We start from the raw sequence: 14,511 nt of genomic DNA on the forward strand, positions 1-14,511 counted from the left end.
AGCGCGCATAATAAACAGGAAGCCTACATAAACTTAAGGGGCTGACTTGACTTTCAGAAACGGCTCCTATGGATTGATCTAGAGTAGAGTCCGTTTGGAAAAGAAATTCAACTTCCAAGGCCTTTCATTTAAGGGCTCACTTAAGGCTGGGAGAACGTCCTCTGCCTCCATCCGGCTCCCAGGAACCCCAACTCTGTTCTCGATCGCCCCGCCCCCTACCTTTTTCAGTCACCACGAAGCACTGCTTGACCGGCCCCACCTGACTGAATAGCTCCTCCAGTTGCTCGCTGCGAGCCGAGGGCGGGAGGCGGCCCACAAACAGGGTCAGTCCGGCCATGATGCCGAGAAACAGGCGCGCAAGGTCGCACACGCGAGTCAAGCAACTGGCTTTAGTAAGCGGACCACGCTTACTAAAGTTGCCGGGAGACTCCGGAAGTGCGCGTCACTCAAAAGAGTCCGGAGGAAGACGTAGTAGAAAGGGAAAAATCATTCCGGAAGGGAAGAAAAATCGTGCCGCCTGAGGGCGGAGCTTCTTGAGCGCGGCTCCACCCCCTAACCCAAGTACCGCCCCCGCCTCTGTAGGGAAATTTGGCTTCGCTGTTTCTAGGCTTATTACAATCTAACCTGCTGGGGATCGATACCAGATTCAGCAGGGCAGGCCGGAGAAGCTGTTTTTGCTCTGGGTCTAACCCAGGATCTGACATATGGTGGATATTTAATAAATATTTTCTAAAGTGCCTATGTTCCAAGATCCAGGAGCACCCAGATTACGTGCATAAAACAGCCATAATGCAAGTCAACACAAGTAATCACATATATCATTCGAACAAATCTCCAGTTCTCAGAGAATAAGACATCTGTCACACTTTAACAGATAATTGTATCTGTGCCTTTAACACTTCGCTGACAAATTATAGCTGCTGCTGCTGCTGCTAAGTCGCTTCAGTCGTGTTCGACTCTGTGCGATTCCATAGATGGCAGCCCACCAGGCTCCGCCGTCCCTGGGATTCTCCAGGCAAGAACACTGGAGTGGGTTGCCATTTCCTTCTCCAATGCATGAAAGGGAAAAGGGAAAATGAAGTTGTTCAGTCGTGTCCGACTCTTAGCGACCCCATGGACTGCAGCCTACTAGACTCCTCCGTCCATTGGATTTTCCAGGCAAGAGTACTGGAGTGGGTCTCCAGTGCCTTCTCCGTCAAATAGGCACAGGTCATACATATCATTCTTTCAAAAAATATTTACTGAGCTCCTACTATGTGCCAGGCACTAAAGATAAAATTGATAAGCTAAAAAAAGACAGGGCTCCTGCCTTCATGGAGAATAGTTTTGTGGAGATAGTACAAAAAAAACTTACAAGTAAATCAAAGCCTGCACCATGCAAGATCACAAGAGAACACACCCAGAACAAGCAATACATCCAGCTTACACAGACCTAGAACCCAGGTTTTCCCAGAGACAGCTGTCCTCAGGTCAGCTTATTAGATGGACCCAAGGCTGTGTCATCTCACTGGCCAGGAGATCTGGGTGCTCCTGGATCCTGGAACACAGACAGTGTTTGCTATCCCATTGGGCTCAGAAACTGACCTGTGTGCAAGACTGCAGCACCCTGAAGAACGCCTGTACAGAACAAAAGTACCCAATGTGATTTTTTAGTAATTACTTTTAAATGGTATAACCTGAACACAGGGCAGGCAGAACATTCAAAAAGTACAAAAGGTACAGTGAAAAGGGTTTCCCTTTCTCCTCAAACCCCATCTATTTTCCACACATTTTGGATTGGTGGATAGCCGGTTGATAGCAATGGGGGGAAAGGGAAAATGTTTAACATTAGATTTATGAAACCCTAACTCCAAGTATTTTTTGCTTAAAAGAAAATGCCACAGTTATATTTAAACACATAACTCAGCGGAGGAAGTATTGAAATATGAAACAGATTTATAAGGGCATGGGTTAATTCCATCCAGGATAAAGAGAGACAAATAGACAAAGGAAAATGGACCCTTTGAATAAAGTTGATTTGGAATTCCACATTTCTCCTTTATTTTCTCCTCCTCTCCTGCCCCCTCACCACCTTAGAAATCAAAATTTCATACCCAAAGTCTAAATTACAAGCGTCAGGGCGCTAGCTGTGGGGACACCTTCCCAGTCCTGGCTGCAGTGTGAACTGGGGAAAGAATCCTGAGAAGGCTGCTCCAGCATCCCTTTGGGACAGGCCCTACAGTGTTAAGTTGGAACCTTCCCTACAGAACAAAAAGAAACTGTGGTCGTGTGCCCATCAGAGGGCAGCAGCCACCCACAGTGCAGAGGAGCTCCATGCCTCTAGAGAAGGAAAACAGTGCAGCCGACCCTTTGTGCTCTTCCCAACTTTCAGACCTGGCTCCCCATCTCAGTCTCCCAGCCTTAGCCTCAGCCCCATCCCCTCCTTTCCACTCATATCAGGAAAGCCATGCGGTTCTTCAATCAGGAATATTTTCTCATTCATCTGTCCAGGACACATGCAGGGTTCTTTATTAAATAGCAGGAGTCGTGGTACCCTGCACCACATCAGCAGTGTGGCTTCCAGGGGAAATAAACCGCTGGACTCTCTCTCATCCATCACTTGCAGGAGCCTGGAAAGGAAGTAGGAGAGGGCTGTACTCAGCCAGCCTTGCCCAAGCCGCATCCTTTTGGCTCCATTCACGCTTGCAAGCTAAACATTCTTATAATACTGTGTACTTCTCATTCTTAGCACTTTTCATCCCTGTATTTAATTATATGTGTTATTGGAATTACTTATATGATGTGCTCTTTAATGTCTGCTTTCCCCCAAAGAGCTTCAGCTTCACGAGTTCAGGACTGTTGTCCACCTAGGTCACCTTTTTACTCGCAGCATCTAGCACATTGTAAGAACCCATAAAATGTTTTAAAGAGATTGAACGAATGAAGATGAGTTTGTCTCTCAGTCTCCTATAGCACTAAGAACTTGAACTGAGGGTGTATATATTACATCCTGGTCTACCCAGGCTCTTCTAGGAAACTGCTTTGGGTTAGGAAGGGCTGAGGCATGAGATAAAAGGGAAGGGTTGTCTCACCAAAGCCTCAGCCTCTTGATCAAGTCAAAGGGCTTAGGGGATTCTCACTGAGGAAAATCAAAAAAGTGATGGAGTTGACGGACACCAAGCTCTATTCCCCCACACCACCCCCAACTCACCAGACCCATTCAGAATGTCCAGACAGAAAAGGAGCCTGTGTGTATGTTTGTGTGTGTGTGAGAGAGAGACAGAGTGACTGGAGGTACGTGGGTCTTGGACTGCTTTGCTGGGAGGTGTGTACCTGAACTCAAGGACCCATGGTGCAAAGAGTGAGTGAGAGCAGTTGGCAAGCATTACAGTGAGGAAGAGACAGCAGAGAGGAGTTGAGTGTGAGCAGAGGTAGATGGAGGTGTACGTGGGGAAGAAAAGAAACAATTTCTCAGAACAGCAAGCACTCCTTCCACGACACAAAGCAGCTCTGAGGCTGGGGCCGCTACAGCCACTACGACACCAGTGAGAAATGCCTGTAATTAGGAGGTTGGCAGTTCTCTGGGCCTCAGCCCAGAGTGACGATGCAGCAGGAATTTCTGAGCCAAGCTGAGCCAGGTGATGGAGAAGACACAGTCAGAACCACTCGGGTCCCATCCCTCAGTGGTGCCTGCCCTATCCTCCTCTCATTTTCTTCCCTGCTATGAACCTCACTTACTCCCCTTATCCTTCTGAGGTTCCAAGCCCTGGATGCTCCTTTCAGCAAAGACAGAGCTTCAGGGGCGAGCTGAGCAGTGCTGTAATTCTTCCACTAGAGCACTAGACCTGGTCTGGTGAGCGCCCCACCCCCTCCCAGCCTGCTTCCCTCTTGGCTCCCTTGCTTCCCTTCTCAAATCCTCATGAGTGGATGGGCAGAGTTGGAAGAAAAACCATTCCTATTCCTGTTTTTCCACTTCAAGCCTAGCATGTGTGCCCCTGTGGGCCTCCCTGTGATGTGCAGGACATCTGCCAAAACACTGCCAGAAAATTCTAAAATCTACAACTCTGTTTTAGTGCCACTCTGAACTTACTGCATTTGAGCCAAATGACAAATGCACACTACAGAGCTCAGAGCCAAATGCCCTGGACAAGGGAGGGATTACAGAGTGCCTGGTGGCTGGATGTATTCATGGGTCTCTCCACTGTGAGTTCTGCTTTGGTGGGTAGGATGGTGCTGGGGCTTGGGGAAGACAGGCTTTCCCCAGGGAGGCTCTGCACCTGTGGGAGATGAATGTTCTCAAGGGAAGAGGGTTGTGAGTGCAGACTTGAAGAGGTCCTGTTGGTAGATGGAGCAAGCAATTTCTTCTGTGAATCCAAAAGACCTCTGTGAATTCCTCTGGATATGTGGCAGGGAGATTGCTGGGAATCCCAGCTCAAAGTGATCATGTTCTTGAGATGCGTATCAACGTTTCCATGAAGGACTTTGCCACTAACTATTCCCTAACCTGGAGAAGGCAATGGCAACCCTACTCCAGTACTCTTGCCTAGAAAATCCCATGGATGGAGGAGCCTGGTGGGCTGCCGCCCATTGGGTCGCTAAGAGTCAGACACGACTGAGCAACTTCACTTTCACTTTTCATTTTCATGCATTGGAGAAGGAAATGGCAACCCACTCCAGCGTTCTTGCCTGGAGAATCCCAGGGACGGGGGAGCCTGGTAAGCTGCCGTCTATGGGGTCGCAGAGAGTCGGACATGACTGAAGCGACTTAGCAGCAGCAGCAGTCCCTAACCAGTTGTCCCCCAGGATATGAAGCCAGGTCCCTAGGAATACAGACGTTTCCACCAACTACTGCACACCTCTCAGGGTTGTGTTCCATCTCTGAAAAGCCACTTCCTGGGGAGTCAGAAGGATCTTCAAGGGGCCACCCCCAGGACCTTCGTTCATCCCAATGGGCCACGGAGCCATCTATGGGGAAAGGTCATGTGGAGGACAAGACTCGTTTTGGTCAGGAGTCACTAGGGTCTGAGATGCACCCACCCCACCCAAACACTGCTTCCCTTCCTGTTCTCGCAGAACCACTGCTGCTGTTGCCTCATCTAGGCTTTTCCAAGAAGGTCAGACCTTTCTCCTCTGAAAATATTTTATTGATAAATTAACTCTGAAAGCACTCACCTCCCACCCAACTGCTGCAGAGTCTCCTAGATGGGCCATGGACCCTTCTACGGGGAAGGATCATGTGGAGGACATGGGAGTCTCACTCAGCAGGGATGGGATTCCTGGGCATAGCAGAGGTGGGTCTGGGGACAGAGGTGGGTCCTGAGGTCTTCTAAGGACAGCCCCTCTCACTCAGCACGAGTGGGAAGTGGTGGTCTGGAGTGGAGCACCTTGGAGCTTTATTGCTGGTGAATGCCAAGGACAGTGCGACCCCTGCCAGCCTAGAATTGCAGCTGAGGGCATCAACGCCCTGGGGCTCCAGAGAAGGTGGCACTAGTTCCCCATCAACAGAGCCTGGCTGCTGACCCACCCATCCAGGGATCTCTGGATGGGAAAGGAAGCCGGGAGAGGTATCTGAGCCAGGCAGGATTGGGGAAGGGTTACAGTGTGCAGGTCTCAGATGGGGAGATGGGGGGGCAGAACAGGCGCCAGAAGTGGGTGTGCGATCGGGGGTGGCTGGGGGGCCACCTCTTCATAGGTCTATGGTGTCGCTGCCCATGCTCAGCTCGTCAATCTGTCGGCAGGCGTCCAGGAATTGCTCCTGCAGCAAGGCCTCTTCGACCTGCAGCTCAGGAGCAGGTTCTGGGGAGTCGCGGGAGGGTGGGGACAGGGCCTGGTAGGATCCTGAGGCCGGGAGGCTGGGGCTGCTTCCTGAGGGCCGCGGGGGGCTGAGGACGCAGACCAGCGGACAGCGCGGGGCCCTGTCCGGGCTGGAGCACAGGAGCACCGACGAGCTGTCCCGCGAGAGTCCGCACAGCGAGCCGGAGGAGGCGCTGCTGCCCGCGGGCCAGGTCCCGGGAGAGGGGAGCTCTCCGGGCGCCGGGGAGCCAGGGGCCTCCCCAGACCTCCCAATGGGCCCGGCCCCGGTCTGAGCCCCCAGCGAGGCGGTGCGGTAGACGCCGAGGCTAGGCAGAGCTTCCCCGAAGGCCGGGACCTGGAAGAGGCCGGGCGCCAGCAGGGCTTCGCTGCAGAGGGCCTCCTCGATGCTGCGCCGCAGGTTGATGGGGGAGGGTGGGCGGAAGTCCACGGTGTCATCGCTGCAGGGAGACGAGGCAGGCGAAGGCGCCGGGTGGGCGGCAGCGCCGTCGAAGCTCCGGCAGCCTCCTCCCTGGAGGAGGAGGTCGGGGCCCGGGCCGGCCAGGGCGCACAGCTGCAGCAGTTCCGCGTCGCCACGCGCGATGGCGCTCCCCAGCGGCTTCTTGTCCGGGGCCCCGGTGACCCAGCCTCCGGGCAGCAGCGGGGCGGCGTGGCCGGGGGACAGGCGGAAGAGCTTGGCCCAGCAGCGCGGCGGCACGCGGGGACTGCAGAGCGCCGGGTAGAGGCCCAGCAGCGCCAACGGGAGCGCGACGCCCACCTCGCCGAGGCGCAGGCCGAGCTGGAAGGCCCACCAGGGCCAGGGCCCCGCCAGGCCGGGTTGGCCGCCGTAGCCCAGGGCGTGCAGCACCTCGTAGCCCTGCAGAGCTCCGCTCAGCAGCCCGAAGGTGCCCGCCACCGGGGCCGTGCGCGCCGCGCGCCGCCAGGACTCGCGCGGGCCGAAGGGGCTGCGTGCCTGCGGGAGAGGCGTGGCGCCCTTCAAGCCGGCCCCTCCCAGGGGCGCTCCGGCCCGCCGCCGCCGGCCCCCCCAGCAGGAGAGAGCCAGCAGGAGCCCGGAAAGGAGGGCGGCGAGGAAGGCGTGCAGCCCGCGGGAGGCAAGCCGCAGAGCCCGCAGAGGGCGGTGCGCCGCGCTCCCGAGGGCGGCGGCGGCCGCCAGCCCCAACCCCAGGAGCAGCAGCGCGGCCAGGCCGGCGGGGCAGCGCGGCCGGCGCGGCCGGGCCAGCAGCAGGCAGGCCAGGCCCAGGCCGGCGGCCAGGCAGGGCAGCGGGAGGTCCTGCAGCAGCAGCCAGGCCAGCGCCGGCAGCCGGTCGCGGTGCCCGTAGGCGTCGTAGAAGAGCGGGAAGGCCCGCGTGGTCCCAGCCGAGAGCAGGAGCATGTCCAGCAGCGCCAGGCAGGGGGCGCCGGGCGGGCAGCGCCAGGGCAGGAGGGCCAGCGCCAGCAGCGCCAGCAGGGCCACCAGGCCGAAGAGCGCGCCTACCCCGTACACGTGGGCCTCCCAGGCCAGACCCCAGCGAGCCTTGGCCTCTGCCCAGTCGGCCTCCAGCGTCAGGAAGAAGAGGGGCAGGGGGGCCGCAGGCGGCTGCCCCTCACGTTCAGGCAGCTCTCTGATACTGCAGGACCCTGGCCCACACTCTGGCTGCACCGAAAGATTCCCAAGGCTGGCAGGAGAGGGGTCGTCCAGGCCAGAGGTGGGGGTGGTGGACTCTGTGGGCAAAGAATGGTCGTCTGAGGCATTCGTGCAACCCTCCCCTTACCCACCGTACAGCCAGTAGCCTGTATGCCAATGGGAGTCCTCCTGACATCCAGGAAGGGCTTGTCATAAATAGGAGACTCACGGACCTGGCCGCCCCTCGCCGGCCCCTCCCATACCAAACTCCTCCAGAGTTTCAGCTCTCATCCCCCCCACCCCAACCCCACCCCGTCATCCTATCCAGGTGGAGGGAGCTATAGAAGACCCCTCTAACTGAACCCTCCTGCTAGGAAGGAGGAGTCATGAGAACAGGATTTTTGTTTGCTTTGCTCACATCTGAATGCTCCTCCCTAAAATGTCCTGGCACAGAGTCGGTGTTCAGCAGATACTCATTGAATACATGCCAAGTGAAGATATTGAGGCTGCGCCGAGAGGCTAAGTGACTTGTCCAAGGTTACACATTAGCAGAGCTGCATCTAAAATCCAGATCTGAGCACCAGTTTGAGCCCTTCTTCTTGATAGCACAGCAACCTCATAATACTACTTTGCTTATCTCTTGTTCTGCACCCCTGACTCCCATCTCATACCTAGAAGGTGCTAGAAGGAGCTTCTCCAGCCTTTTTTCAATAGCGTCCCCCTTCTCCCAGTCTATTCAGGCAAGGCCACCATGCGTGCATGTGTGCACGTGCACACACAGAGCAGAGGAAGTGATACAACCCTCCTGTCGCCAGCAATCTTTCCTAGTCACTGGCCTTCCTGCCTCCAACCCTCAGCCTACCAATGGCCATGGTCCCCATCCTGATTCAACTACAAGCCATCAGTCTGAGGCCCTTAATACTCCTTTGGTTTTCACCCCTTTTACAGCAGATGACATTGAGAACACTTCCCTAGGTCTCCAGACTACCCTTGAACTCCCAGGAAGGAACAGTTGTGGGGATCATAGTGGGTTAAAATGCCATCTTAGCGAGTGAGCCCCTCAGGTGCTCTGGGGGGCTCGGGCTAACTTGGGCTTCCAGCCCCACACAGCCCTTGGGGAAAGGAAAGTCAGGTAAGAGAGTGTGAGGACTAAAATTCCCCATGCCACTCTCCTGGAACAAGAGAGGAGTGAGAGAGAGCTAGACTCAGGGTTTTCCTCCTGGCCAGTCAGCAAGGGAAGACGCTTCCGGCTAAACCTCCCTCCCCCACCTAGCAGGCTGGGCAGAGGCACAGCTGCAGGCAGGAATGGAGGCAGAAAGATCGTGGCGAAGGATGGGGGAGCCAGCTGGGGATGGGGAGGTGCACAGGAGACAGGTGTAGAATGAGGCAAGGAGGATCTCTTGACAAGCAGACCCGCCCCAGCCGCTTGGCCATACTCAGCCCTGCCTCGGTGGGACAGAACAGGAAGGCCCCAGGAACACCTCCCACCCCACCCCAGGCACTGCCAGCTTGAGCTGAGGACATGGAAAACTGAGCAGTCCTGAGAACAAGGGAAAGGAGTGAGAGAGCCCGAAAGCAGTCCCGGAGAGAAGGGAGGGAGAGGTAGAACTGGGCAACCGGAAAGGGAAGAGAGGGAACTGCCAAAACATTATATATTTACAGCAGGCTGCCTGCTCAGTGGCAGCATGTTCCCTGGTTCCTGTCCCATCACATGCCTCGAGCCCGAAATGGGGAAGAGCGCAGGGCTGTGATGAGGATAAATGGCCAATGTGTGCAAAGCTCTTTGGAGAGCCTGGTGCATAATCAGCATTCGATATACAACCACTGTTGGTCTCATCGTTATGGGCTAATGTTCATCACCCATCAGTCATTGGTGTGTGTCCGTGTGCATGTAACCATTTCTGGGGCCTCAAACTCATTCTTGATTTAACTAACAAAAGGCCGTTGTCCCTTATAAAGTCAACAATTAGCCAGATCAGTGAACATCAACACATTGTGCCACTCTGTGAACCCTGTTTGAAGAACGTTTGGATAGACTGACCATCCCCAAACACCTACTGAAGACACAGCAGTGAATTAAATGAAGAATCATTCAGCTGGAACTGACGGTTTGCTGGTGGGGTGGGGTGGGGCAGAGCCAGTCTGACAGCAGTGGGATCAAATAAATACACACACACTCTCCCTCACCCCTCATGTTTTGGTCTCCTCAGATGCCCTTACATGACTACTGGAAAAACCACAGCTTTGACTATACAGGCCTTTGTTGGCAAAGTAATGTCTCTGCTTTTTAATACGCTGCCTAGGTTTGTCATAGCTTTTCTTCCAAGGAGCAAGCATCTTTTCATTTCATGGCTGCAGTCACCATCCACAGTGATTTTGGAGCCCAAGAAAATAAAGTCTGTCACTGCTTCCACTTTTTCCCCATTTATTTGCCATGAAGTGATGGGACTGGATGCCATGATCTTAATTTTCTGAATGTTGAGTTTTAAGCCAGCTTTTTCACATTCCTCTTTCAGGTCCAAAGAGGAACTAGAGAAGAGAAGCCCTAGGGCCAAAGGTTAACTGTACCTAGGTTAGAAAGTTCCTAGAGAAGATACAGAGAGATTCCCTTATCCCCTAACTACTTGGCACTACTCCCCTCAGAAGGTACTGGAGTGAACAAAAACCCTTTGGCCTTTTCTCCAGGAGGCCTGGAGCCCTCTGGGGTTTATCCAGGAGGAACAGCAGGAAGAGACTGACTTCCTGCAACCATCATTGAGGAGGGGGAAGGAGGGTGGGCCACCAGCCAGCCAGGCTGCCTCTGATACTGTCCAGACTCATTAAACCTGCCTGGCCAGCGCTGTCACCAAGGCTGACAGACCGCCAGCCAGCCTCCTTCCCTTGAGGCCACAGAGCCTCCCCCCAGCTCCACAGCAGAGCCTGCCACTGCTGCTCACTGGGCTGGATGGGGAAGAGACGGCAGGCTTCCCACCCACATGCCCGGGAGTGCTGGGACCGCTAGGGAGTGAGCGACAGTCAGGTGCTGTGTTAAGTCTAGAGCTGGAAGAAGTTTGGGGACCAGTGGTTTCCTTTGCTGCACCAGTTCCTGGTGTGGGGTGGCTCACAGCATTCCCAGTCACAGTTAGCCCTTTGCATGGTTCCCTTGGCTTCACCTACCAGAACCCCTCCCCAAGCCGCGTGTCCTCTGCCTTTTACAGTATGTGTTGTCCCATCACATTTTGGGGCCACAGTTGCAGTGTCTGAGAGGTACACCCGGAAGTGTATTTGGAACATGATGGGGGGGGGGGGACCACGTTAACAGACACTATTTAATGAGCTAATACTTCAAGACCAGCCTCATGCCCGAAATTTACATTACAAGGAAGCTTTATAACAGCAAAATAGGCATTACTAAACCCTAGATATATGAGAAAATTAAGACTCAAAGAGAACTTAAATAGCCTGTCCAGCCATCACTGAGGAGGGGGAAGGATGGGGCCACTGGCCAGTTAGGAAGCAGATTGGGATTCAAAGTCAGGTCTCAAAATCCCACAGCCCCTGGTCTTTCCTCTGCACCACCAGCTTGTCTCTACGCATGTTCTGAAAGGCTCCCTTGACAAGGATGGCATCTGTCTGCTCAGGGTCTTCTCTTCATTGTCTTCCCAATGAGGGGCCCTGCTCTGCCCATATGTGACAGCATGTCATGTCAGATCAGACGGCAGAGGAGAGAGCCCCAAGCTCAGAGTGGGAGGGTGGGAGGCAGGCCAGGCAGACTGAAGTGGAGGGCAGGGTTAGTACTGAGGCTGTGGAAATCATGAAGGAGTTCCTGAGTCTGTTTGCCCTGATACATTTGTCTACATCCTGCTCTGCCTATGATTACAAAACTCCCAGAGGACTGCTATTTAACTCTGTGGGACCATCCTCAGCAACACTTGCTCCCAGACCATTAATATACATCTCCATGGTGATGATGAAGAGAATAGTGAGCATGATCATGATGACCATCAAATAAAAGGATCGCAGAATGTCAGTGCATGGCTCGCACATAGTATGTGTCCATAAATAATGGTCAAGTTCAAATGAATTGGACACTTACCTAGTGATGCTGTTGCAATTAATGCAGAGCTTAGAGAAGCAGCTGGGTCCAGTGGCCTTGGACTTGGGAGCTTTCTTTCCTGGGGGGATGGTGGCGGGGACAGAGTGGTGCCAAAGAATCCTGCAAAGGGAGCACACAGTGCCAGCCAGGCATTGGCCTCTGGAACTTTGGAAAAAATCAAGTCCTTTCTCAGAACTTGACCAAAAGGGGACACTGTCCCAGGAATTGGAGCCACATGTATGCATATGTGTGTGCTAAGTGGCTTCAGTCATGTCTCACTCTTCGCAACCCTAGGGACCGTAGCCCGCCAGGCTCCTCCAGGCAAGAATACCGGAGTGGGTTGTCATTTCTTTCCCCAGGGGGTCTTCTCCACCCAGGCTTACCCTGTCTCTTATGCCTCCTGCATTGGCAGCAGGGTTCTTTACCACCAGCGCCACCTAGAAAGCCCAGCCACACGTATGTGCTATGCTGTGCTTCACCGCTCAGTCATGTCCGACTCTTTGCAACCCCATGGATTGTAGCCCACCAGGCTCCTCTGTTCACGGGGACTCTCCAGGCAAGAATACTGGAATGGGTTGCCATGCCCTCCTCCAGGGGGATCTTCCCAACCCAGGAATCAAACCAGCATCTCCTGCATCATAGGTAGATTCTTTACCAGCTGAGCTACCAGGAAAGCCCAGCCACGTGTATACCAGAAGCTAAACTACAAGGGCCAAACCAGACTTTGTATGATAAAAAGGGCATTTCCCCATGGGAGCAGTGGCTGTATCCCAGGGCCTGGGAGAAGGGATGCAGGCTCCCCTTAAGTCAGAGAAAAAAAGGAGGCACTGTCATTTAGAGGTGTTCTATAAACGTTTGTTGCAGTAAAATAGACACTCACCTGGAGAATCTGAAACTCCAGAGGCAGAGCCTGGGGATGTAATTGGGCCTGGGGGGCTTGGGCCTGATAAGTTCCGGAGTGGGGACACTGTAGTGCCAAAGAACCCTGCAAAAGGAGCCCCATGCTGAAGCTTCCTCCTACCTGCCAGATGGCCCAGCAGCGGCTCTCCTTGGGAGGGGGTGGGTACTCACCAAAGGGTCCCAGGCGCCCAGCAATCTCTGCCAGGCTGGCCCGCAGACTGGGCAACAGGGGCAGCGATCGATGCCCAAGCGTGGGGGCTGCGCCTGCTCTCAGCGCCACATCAAACTTCAGCTCCAGCTCGCTCTGGCGGAGCCTGGGCGCACTGGATGGAGGCGCTGTGGCTGTCAGAGCAGTGTCCCAGGTCACAGTGCCCATCCCGGGCCGATAGGGCGCAGTGGGCCCATCAGCAGGCCCCGAGAGGAGGGATGCGGACTCCAGAGCTGGGGAAGAGGCCCACGGAGTAGAACTGCCTTCTGCAGAGCCCCACTCTGGGGGGGAGTTTCCAAGAGAGCTCACCAGCAGTTCCCAAAGTGGGTCAGTCCTCAGCCCATTGGCCGCCTCTTCCTTGGGCTCCCGGCTCGGCCTGGGAGACAGTGCCTGGGTCTCCGTGACAGGGTTCCCCCAGACAGCAGCTGGTCCCCGAAGGTGGAATTTGAAGTTAAGTCCCAGGTTGAGAGACAGCATAGAGGCCTCACTCTGGGGCGGGGGGGTCAAAGTGGTGAGAGGGGCCCCTGGGACAGAGGAGGCAGGCTGGGGGCCCGCAGGAACAGCAAGCAGGACCCAGCAGAACAGCCCCAGCCCCAGATAGCCGTACCCTGCCATGGCCTGGTGGGGCCGTGAGCTTGGGTCTTCCACACCTTTGCGCACGAAGGTCCTGGAGAGAGGAGAGGCGCTATGAGCCCTGGCGGGTTGGAATCTAATGCCTCCAAGAGAGGCTGCGGATCCAGGAGAAGCAGGAGGTGGGGGCAAGACACAAAGGTTTCTGCCCAAGGAGAGTGGCCAGCTTCTTGCTGAACATTCAGGCCCCAGCACCAGTCTCTCCCTGCAGTTCCCCTTCCCTTCCAGCCAAGGCTCCTTCTCCCTAAGTGCCCACCCCCCACCCCCACCTGCTCAGTCTGAGGACCGGGGTCTGACTGCATCCAGCTGCCCTCACCCTTGACTGATAACAGAGCGTGTGGACTTGACTCCCAGACTCTGATCCCCTCCCTTCCTTTCTTCCCTCTTTCCTCCTTTTGCCCGACAGTATCTGTTGAGGCCTGCTGCATGCCGAGCACCCTTCTGGTAACAGAACTGTGAACAAACTCCCCTCACAGATGAGTGTCCCGCTATTCCCACCCCTGCTCCAGCCTCACTCTCACCCAGACCCAGGGAGCCCTGGAGGGATAAAGCACAGGGTGAATGATGGCAGAGGTGGAGAAGGTGGCTCTGGCCAGGGAAGCAGGGTGCCCTGGGCTGGCAGAAGCCCTGCCCCTTCAGCCTTTTCCCTCTTGCCTGGGATTTGGCTTGCTCTCCATCCCTTAACCCTAGAAGTACTGGGGGGAGGGATGGCCTGGCCATCTCTGGCTTCCTGGGGGGAAGATGGCCAGGCAGGCAAGCTGGACCAAGGGCTGGCTGCAGTACACGCCTGACCCACCCCAGGCACACACAGCTGGAAGGGGAAGGGGAGGGGAAGCCAGGGGGCACACATGTGTACCCACCACTGTACACACACGGCCACACCTAGCACCCTGACCCACACTCACCTACTCACCCTTCACACATCCCTGCGCCTAAGTGAACACACACACAAACACACACACGTTCAGTCCTGCCAAGCCCCCTCCCTCCTACATGGGTTCAGATCCAAGCTCTGTGAGCTTCCAGCCTGCTCTGGCTCACACACACACACACCCCTACCTCACAGACACACAGTATACAGACACAGAGGCACACACACCCCTACACACACATTCGCACAGTCAGAATACAGATACACATCACACACCATCATCCCCCCTCCACATGCACATTCCTACACACCCACCCCTACAGGCACACGCGCGCGCGCACACACACACACACACACACCTCCCTCTCCCCCTGCCCAGACAGCAGACCTGCTCCTCTCCCGCGGGCGGGTCTCCTCGGTCAAGTCCCCCCAAA

At 55.3% G+C, this 14,511-nt stretch overlaps 2 protein-coding genes across 3 annotated transcripts in view; both read right to left on the minus strand.

The window, feature by feature from the left end:
* RBM28 (RNA binding motif protein 28) overlaps positions 1 to 439 on the minus strand; it is a 34,603-nt gene extending 34,164 nt beyond the window's left edge. The window contains exon 1 of the mRNA XM_055421221.2: positions 220 to 439. Within this exon, the coding sequence (XP_055277196.2) occupies positions 220 to 337 (118 nt within the window). The 5' untranslated portion in view covers positions 338 to 439. The remainder of the gene's footprint in view (positions 1 to 219) is intronic.
* Positions 440 to 5,002: 4,563 nt separating this feature from the next.
* On the minus strand, positions 5,003 to 13,221 carry PRRT4 (proline rich transmembrane protein 4). 2 transcript variants are annotated; one of them, XM_088832493.1, is made up of 4 exons: positions 12,540 to 13,221; positions 12,349 to 12,453; positions 11,469 to 11,588; positions 5,003 to 6,230 (listed from the first exon to the last, which is right to left on the minus strand). In XM_088832493.1, the coding sequence occupies exons 1-4, from the start codon at positions 13,189 to 13,191 to the stop codon at positions 5,695 to 5,697; spliced, it is 1,413 nt and encodes a 470-aa protein (XP_088688619.1). In that variant the 5' UTR covers positions 13,192 to 13,221; the 3' UTR covers positions 5,003 to 5,694. The 2 variants fall into 2 exon arrangements, with proteins under 2 accessions (XP_088688619.1, XP_055276247.1); XM_055420272.2 differs by having other exon boundaries at positions 5,003 to 7,491.
* Between the last annotated feature and the right edge of the window lie 1,290 nt (positions 13,222 to 14,511).

Source organism: Moschus berezovskii, chromosome 3 (genome assembly GCF_049115385.1).
Source record: "Moschus berezovskii isolate FMDL1 chromosome 3, NW_MosBer_1.0, whole genome shotgun sequence".
Taxonomy (NCBI): Eukaryota; Metazoa; Chordata; class Mammalia; order Artiodactyla; family Moschidae; genus Moschus; species Moschus berezovskii.